General features: G+C 45.9%; 1 protein-coding gene across 1 annotated transcript in view; it reads right to left on the bottom strand.

Moving 5' to 3' along the window:
• Positions 1-2,492: 2,492 nt before the first annotated feature.
• Positions 2,493-8,257, bottom strand: part of LOC135702356 (uncharacterized) — a 48,793-nt gene continuing 43,028 nt past the window's right edge. The window contains exons 4-6 of the mRNA XM_065223378.1: positions 4,684-4,807; positions 2,684-4,622; positions 2,493-2,616 (exon numbers count right to left, since the gene is read on the bottom strand). Coding sequence (XP_065079450.1) covers positions 2,493-2,616; positions 2,684-4,622; positions 4,684-4,807 — 2,187 coding nt within the window. The remainder of the gene's footprint in view (positions 2,617-2,683; positions 4,623-4,683; positions 4,808-8,257) is intronic.

The raw sequence follows: 8,257 nt of genomic DNA, 5'->3' as shown, positions 1-8,257 counted from the left end.
GCAAGGCAGAAACTAAGCTTCTTAGAGGGTCTTGTATGTTGAACATGTTTAATATGAATTCCACAATGTCCGAAAAAGCTAGCAAACCTCGTTCGGACTTGGATTTCTTTTGAGAAGTTTGAGGAGCAGCTTTTTTATTTTTTTTATCTTTGTTGGGCAATGGCGGAAAATTCTTGCTGCATCCAGGGATTGGATCAACAGGAGCCTTCGGTTTTGTTTTTTCATCCCCATTACCCTGGGAATTTGGCAATCGTCTGGAGGTGACTTTAGTTTTCTTACGGCGCACTTTCGGGGAGGGGCATTTTCTTTTTGAGGAACCGTCCATTTTTGAAGGTGCGTGTACCACCGTAGAATCACCTTCATCGGATGAGTCAGAGTCCGATTCTTCAACTGACAAAACCGAAAATTGGTTTGCATCTTGGACGGCTGATGCAGCCTTCAACATTTGAGCGTATGTCTGCTTGGAGCGTCCAGAGATTGAACGCTGCACTTTATCGGAGTGCTGTTTGTACATCGGGCACTCCTGCAAGGGGTGAGGATTCTCGCCACAGTAAGCGCATTTTACTGATTCTTTGTGGCAAGAATCCTCTTTGTGGTTTTCACCACATTTGCCACAACGAGTTTTGTTGCCGCAATGGCTGGCCGAGTGTCCCAGCCTTTTGCAGTTGGTACAATTATATACCCTCTGTACAAACAACCGCACCGGAAAAAAAGCACCATCAATTTTAACAAAGTTTGGGAGAACTGAACCTGCGAAAGTCACCCGGAACGAGTCTGAATGTTTATAAACTTTTTTACCGTCTAGCAAAGATGCTGAATGCAGTTGCCTTACATCCAGTATCTTCACTAGCGCGGTAGCGAATGTCGAGTTTTTAAAAGTTCCCGAGGCATGTTTCAAGTCCTCGACAGTCAGACTCGCGTCGGAGACCACGCCTTCTATCTCCACATCTCGAGAAGGGATGTAGATGTTATACTCAACACTAAAAAGCTCGTGATCAGCAATTTTATTTGCCACATCATAAGTCGGTGCTTCTACACGCAGTTTGTTGAATCTTTCTTTGTGTACCAAGATTCCCGGATACTTACGCAGCAAATCTCTCGTTATGTCGAGAGTTTTCAAAGGTTTATTTTTGGGCCGAAAAAAGACAACCCATGGTCCTTTCGAAGACGGTTCATAGTATCTGGTTCGCGTAACGTAGGCATCGGAAGATGCCATAAGTGTTGCGCAAAAGCGGTGCGCAACCACTTAAGAAGGAAAAAAATTAAAACCTTCACTAATTAATTAATTTTAATTACTAGTAATTAAATTTTTTGCCCGACGTACGAACAAATCAAAAAAAAAAAAAAATCGAAAAAAAAAAAAAAAAAAACAAAAAAACTTATATCTACTTGCAAAAAGTTGTCTCACTATGACCCATACTCCCCTACCAGGGGTGAGAGACAGAGTCACGCGCCACGAGGCAAAATTAAACTACAATAGGGAGGCAATGGACTTGCAAAATGTATTGTCTAATACTTATGCCGGTTGTAAACAACCTATCAGCCGTTGCAGCTAGATGGTCCGTTTGCTGCTGCTGGTGGTGATGATTGGTGTTGGTGGGTCGGCACGATGATGAAAAAATGGCTTGACGACCGGATGGATTACCGGGGTGGATTAAAGCTGGATGGCAACTCCAAGGGGCTCGGCCCATGGAATTCCACTTCCTCTGTTGCACACTGGTCACTTGGGGCACCCAATGGGGGGGTGAAAAAACCGCTCGGGCGGAAAAAACTCCGACAAAAACTAGATGCCGCGTGACTGAGACCGGGACGTTGTTAACCGACTGAGTGTTCAACTAGGAATGGACTAGGTAAAAAGTTGAAAATCGAGAGTTTTACTAAAATAAATCTCACGCACTCTTCCAATAAAAACGAAAACTGTAGCAATAAATAAATAAACATTTGTTCAACCACCAGCCACGATTAAAAAAAAAATACCTATTCACCATGTTTCAAAAAAATGTCCTTTAGGGTATACGATCAATTTTGAGATATACTGTAGGTTGACAACGGTAGCATATTTAAGAGACACGGGGCGAGTTGAGCACCTTCATGGGACATAATGAGCATATCTACAAAAATGGGTAGTAATGGTCTGCGATGGTACTTCTTAATATTGAACGTACTCTAATGATTAGTAAACATTCATGAAAAAGTACACTGGTGTAGCAACCAATTTCACGGAACGTCAAAGGCAAAAATACCAAATCGAACTACCTCATCTACTGGACAGATTAACAAACTATCACAAGATAAGTCACATCCTATCAAGCCGGTCTGACCATTCTGCTGTAAAGACTATTAATTGTGTCACACTTTATCCTATAGTATTCTTTTCGTTCTACAGATTAAAACAAACTATAATCTTTGATGTAAATGGTCTTTCCAATTTCTCTGATTGTCCTTTAGTTCATTACAATTAAATCTGAATCGAAGAATAAGCTCGGTGGATTTCAACAGGACTGCGATGATCGCACACGCACTCGTCGTCCAAATCCACTGGAAATTGCATTCTGCCGACTCAATCTGACTGCCTTTGCCACTGCGATGGAGTCTTTATCGGACCGATATAACAGACTGCAATAGGGATTATTTAAACGCTTAAAACTGCTGCTTAGTTTAAATTATTTCGCTAAACACCTACCTGTTTTCCGAATTGTACTGCCTGAACTCCAAGATCCGAACGGGTAATGGGTATGGAACTCTATTGCAGTAGCTACTTCGGAATCTCTTGGAGAAATCTACCTCACCCAACCTGCAATGGCCAAAATGCCTTTTGAGAGTCAGCACTGGCAAACTCTTTTCGTCACATTGCTTTTTCATCCGAATTTGATTTCGGACGTACTGGATCGTATCCCGCCACCAAATGCGGGCACGTGGCGTCTCATCAACAGAATGCAGTGACAACTTATCATCACTGAGTACAGAAAGATTGTATTCGCTTTGAACGGCAGCGTACTTGGGACACCACTCCTGGTACGGATCAAAGAACATAAACTTGTGCTCCACCGAGGACATCCGGTGGTGGTGGCCTCGCTTCAGCGAAGCTTGCGTCGGAGTATTCAATCGACTGATCAGTGAATCCATATTGCTACCACGGCGCTTGAGCCGTCGCTTACGATTCCCGATCTCAATTGCTTCCTGTTCTTCGGACTTCTTATCCGATCGCTTAACGACCTTGACGTTTGTCCTTGCCTCGTTACCATTAGTATCGCCGAATATCCCCCGAACTTCAGCAATCTTGATCAAATACTTAGAATCAAGACGGGTTACTTCCTTCCGCTTGATCAATGACAAGAACACGCCATCTTCCACAAAATCCAAACAACTATCACGGTTCGGACAAAAATCTGGCACCTCAATCGTTTCAAACTGATCACTCAAAGGTACCTCGACCTCCTCTTCCGAGGGTTTTTGTGAATCTCCATCCGTTTCGGAATCATTTTCAATGACGGGTTCTTCCTGTTTTCCTGCTTTGCTAGTATCTTGACGACCCATCATAAGTCTGTTCACCACCAGATTCCCAGCAGCTTCCGCAAGAGCAGCCTGCGCCCTCTCCTTGGCTGCTTGAAAATGTACCTCATATGCCCTTTGGTTAATGTACTCGATAACTTTCTCGACCATGACTTCATTCTCGGTAGGCACGATCGAATGTGTCTGGTAGAGAATGAACTGCACCTGTGGTCTAGCCATGGCGTGCTTCAAGTTTTCCCGTTGCTCTTCAAGCAGTTTAGCCACCCGCTGTCTACTTTTGTCGGTCATTTCCGATTCGGAAAGTACTTCCAGCATCGAGAGATCACCTCCACGGCTGCAGATCAAATCTATCGGATCACTAACGGCCGAGTACGAACTCGGTGGGTTGGCGAAGATACCAACTACCTTGTCGATTATGTTCGCTCCGTGTGGAACGTCTGCAAAACTCTCCGCATACAACCTGACGTTGGTAACTCCCAGTGCAGCCATGTACTTTCGATAGTCGTTTAGCTTGTTGCCACACCCGAATGCGATGAAGTTCCGGCACCTCTTGCAATTGACCAGCAAAGACGCTAGAAAGGCTGTCGATCTTGGTGAGGAGATGTGCGTTTGAACTACATCTCCGTACAATTCGTAAAACTCCAACAAATTCGTGAATATCGTCGGACCAATCATGAACGATCGATCCTGTATCACTATCTCATGCTGTTCGAAGACCTCCGATCGTATGAATTCGGTTCGCTTTTCCGGATAAAGAGCAATGACCTGGGGACATAGTTTATCCCATTTGTACCTCCCAACCGAAAGTGGTATGTAGATCTTTTCCTTCGGGTTGAACAGATTTAGCATACTTGCATGGGATACTAGAGGTTCTTCGATCACTTCGAATCCGAGGGACCTCATTCGTTCGTTGGCCTGTCGCTTGGTCTTAATTCGGAAGGTATTGATCCAACCGGTTATGATCGGATTCGAGACCACGACGGCGACCTTGTCGTCCTGGAGATGCGGCGGCAGTAGACTAATCAAGCTGTAGGCACTGTTCTGAATGCGAATGCGGGTTAGGGCCGCAGCAATCTTGACGCTGTTGCTCTCCAAGCAGTGTTCAATATCTGCAAGGCAAGTGTTAGTAAGATAGATTGAAAAACATTGTATTATTTTTATTAAGCCTACCAAGTAAGTGAGCCCCTGTGAAAAGCATATCTTTCAGAGGGATCAATTCGGGCTCCCGTTTCGTGAACTTTCGCAGATACATGTCGTATAAGACTAGCCAAACGCGTGTAGTTTCATGTTCAAGCTGCAAAGATATGATATGGTCAGTGAATACTCGTGATAAAAACCAGTATCATTATTCGTGATTAATTTTATTATTAATAACCAACGCACAGTGGAACGAACCTATTGAAAACGTGCATTTTTTTTTTAATTACGTTTAAATTTGTGCAATGTCTTCGAAGAAGTTTATTTGACTAAAATAGTTTATATTTTCGTTCCATTAGGTTGATGATGTATCCACGTGTTAGGGTGATACAAAATTTACTCTTATTTTAATATTAATAAAATGAGTTAGTGTCTTCACAAAAGTTGTTGTCCGATCACGGACACTGGAGATGGTGTGGCAATCCTCGGCTCGGAGGATTCCAGCTGATTTGGCAAATTCCCCCTGTGGGAATGCCAACAGGAACACAACGAAAAGCTCGACTGAAATCCAACTCAACTCATAGCCCTGAAAAGGACTGTTTTGGCTTCGGCTTGTCCAAAGAGGAAAAACGAGAATGAATTAAAACTTTCAACGGCGCTATATTTCGGTGTTTGCTTTACAAAGCTTGTGGACTGTATGCTTGCGACGCGTTTAGTTTAAATGATCTTTATTTTAGTTTAACTTGGACGATTACCATATAAATTTTTACTAAGTGATTTAATTGCTTTCTTCATCTTTAGGTATAGGCAAAATTTAAAATTTGTTTTACAGGATTAGTCCTAGACTTAGTACACGGTCGACCACCTTGGTGGGATTGGTTTGTTTTGTTTTTAGAATTTGAAGAGAAACTACTTAATACTACTATTTACAGCTTAAAAATTAACCTACTCTACTATATACACTTAACCTACTATGTACAAATTGCTTATTAAAGCATGTTCAGAAAGATTGCATTTTTGAATAAATTTAGTTGTCATATCATCAATTTTGGAATCTACTTTGGGAATTTCTGCCTCTTGATGGAGGTCTGCTATTCTTGTGTCGAATGGACGATCTAGGATCATCCTCAACACTCTATTCTGTGCAACCTGGATTTTGTTCCTGTGGGTCTGAGCGCACGATTCCCACACCGGGGCGGCATAGAAGATCGCGGGGGCTATGATCTGTTTGTAGACAGCCAGTTTGTTTTGCCTTGAGAGGCGGGATCTGCGGCAAATGAGCGGATACAAACACCTAACCAAGGCGGAGCACTTAACTAGGGTTTTCTCTATGTGCGAGCGGAACAGGAGCTTCTCATCGAACAACATCCCGAGATAAGTAACATCAGTGGACCACTCGACCCTTGTACCATCCATTATTACGGTACAGGAGGGAGACGGTTTAAGTTTTGGCGATTGTCTGTTAAGGAACATGATCGCTTGGGTTTTCGAGGCGTTGATTTTGATTTTCCACGTGGTGGCAAAATCAGTAAAGGTGTCAAGGCATCGTTGGAGCTTGTTCGTAATTTCACGAGGCATCCTACCCTTGACGGCTATCGCGGTGTCATCTGCAAACAGAAAGAACACGCAACCGTCTCCTAGAGGAGGGATGTCCGACGTGTAGATGCTGTAAAGCAGTGGTCCCAGCAGACTCCCTTGCGGAACACCTGCTGGGATCGGAAATTGTCCCGAAAGGGAACTATTCAACGACACCCTGAACGACCTTTGCTGGAGATAGTTACGGGTGATTTTCACAAGGTATGGTGGTAAGTTGGAGTTACAAAGCTTGTATATAAGTCCGTCGTGCCAGACATTGTCAAACGCCTTTTCGACGTCTAACAAGGCCATGGCTGTGGACTTGGATACAGCTTTGTTACTCCGGATGTTATTCATCACCCGCACTAGCTGATGATTGGTGGAATGCCCCTTACGGAACCCGAACTGTTCCGGAAGAAGAATGTCATGTTCCTCCACAAACTTGTTTAGTCGGCTGAGGATCAATTTTTCGAACAGCTTGCTCAGCGCTGAGAGCAGGCTAATCGGTCTGTAGCTTGACGGTAGTGAAGGGTCTTTCCCAGGTTTGCGGATCGGGATGATTTTTGCCACCTTCCAGATGCTTGGAAAGTAGTGCAGCTCCAAGCATCTGTTGAAGGTGGCAGCTAGCAGCGAGTGCACCCTCGGGCTGAGATTTTTCAACGCTAGGTTGAATATTCCGTCAAACCCGGGAGCCTTCATGTTCTTACTGTATTTCAGCGCTGAGCAAATTTGTTCCTCTGTAATCCGTTCTTCTGGAGGGACGGCACAAGGGGAGGCATCTAACGTCAGGACGCACTGCGCAACCTGGTTCTCGAGTGGACTTGGGATTTTAGAGCCAAGCAAATGCGACTGGGCAATGTGCTCCCCAATTGCATTGGCCTTCTCTTCGTTGGTGATAAGCCGTTCGTCATTGACTCTAAGTGGTGGAATGGGCTTGGGGTGAGACTTCAGCACCTTGGCAACCTTCCAGAATGGTCTGGAACGGTCGTCCAGGTTCTGAACGAGCCGCCCGAAACTCTCGTTCCGGATTGAGACCATTCTGGAAGCGATCTGCCGATTCAGATCGACCATTTCGTATTTACGCTGCAGATCCCCAGTCCGCTGAAACTGGCGTCTACGAACATTTCTGAGCCGAATCAAGAGTTTGGTGTGGGAATCAATTGCTTGAAACTTACCCCTCACAGGAACTCGTCGAACGCACTCTTCGTCAGCCACGGATATGGCTTGATGGAGACCCTCCAGGGCCCGGTCGATGTCCTCCACTGTGTCGAGCGGTGGGTTGTCGTCGATGTGGCGGTCGACCACGCGTCGAAACTGGACCCAGTTGACTCGATGGTAGTCCTTCCGCTGGCACGGTGCAGGGGCCACGTTGTAGCCCAGCTCGGTCAGCACCGGTTGGTGGTCCGAACTCAGGTCGTTGACGGCAACCGGCTTGGCTAATCTGGTGTTTGCCAAGAACAGGTCCAGCGTCGATGGGTTGCCCGTCGGTGATGTGAAGGTTGGTTCGTCCGGAAACCAGACGGAATAGAGACCATGCTGGGAATGGTCGAATAGCAGGCGGCCGTTCTGGTTCTGCTGGTAGTTCCGCCAGGCCTCGTGCCGGGCGTTCAGGTCCCCTCCGATTACGAAGCGGGCATTGGTGCGGGTTATGATGGCAAGGTCGTTCTTGAACTGCTGTGCTGTACCATTGCTAACGGTACATTGCCGGGGACAGTAGGCGGCGATGAACCGGATGTTTCCGGTCGATGTTTCCACCTCTACGCCGACGGCCTCGATGATGGAAGTGCGGTAGTGGGGTAGGGTGCAGTACTTGATGCCTTTCTTGATGATGACCGCGACACCGCCCCCCCTGGAGCTGGTGCGATCAAGCCGGACAATGCTGTGGTCGGGCAGCCAGAAGCTGTCACCGGTCTTGAGGTGGGTCTCGGTGAGGAGGCCCACGTCGATGTCGTGCTTGCGGAGGAAGTCTGCAAGCTCAATGTTTTTCGCCCCTACGGAGCGAGCGTTCCAGTTGGCGATCTTTATGGGTTCA

This window comes from Ochlerotatus camptorhynchus, unplaced genomic scaffold (assembly GCF_037179485.1).
Source record: "Ochlerotatus camptorhynchus isolate MF236.1 unplaced genomic scaffold, CSIRO-AGI_Acam_v1.1 ptg000192l, whole genome shotgun sequence".
Classification (NCBI taxonomy): domain Eukaryota; kingdom Metazoa; phylum Arthropoda; class Insecta; order Diptera; family Culicidae; genus Ochlerotatus; species Ochlerotatus camptorhynchus.
The sequence above is the reverse complement of the archived record's forward strand: the minus strand, read 5'-3'. Positions and strand labels throughout refer to the sequence as shown.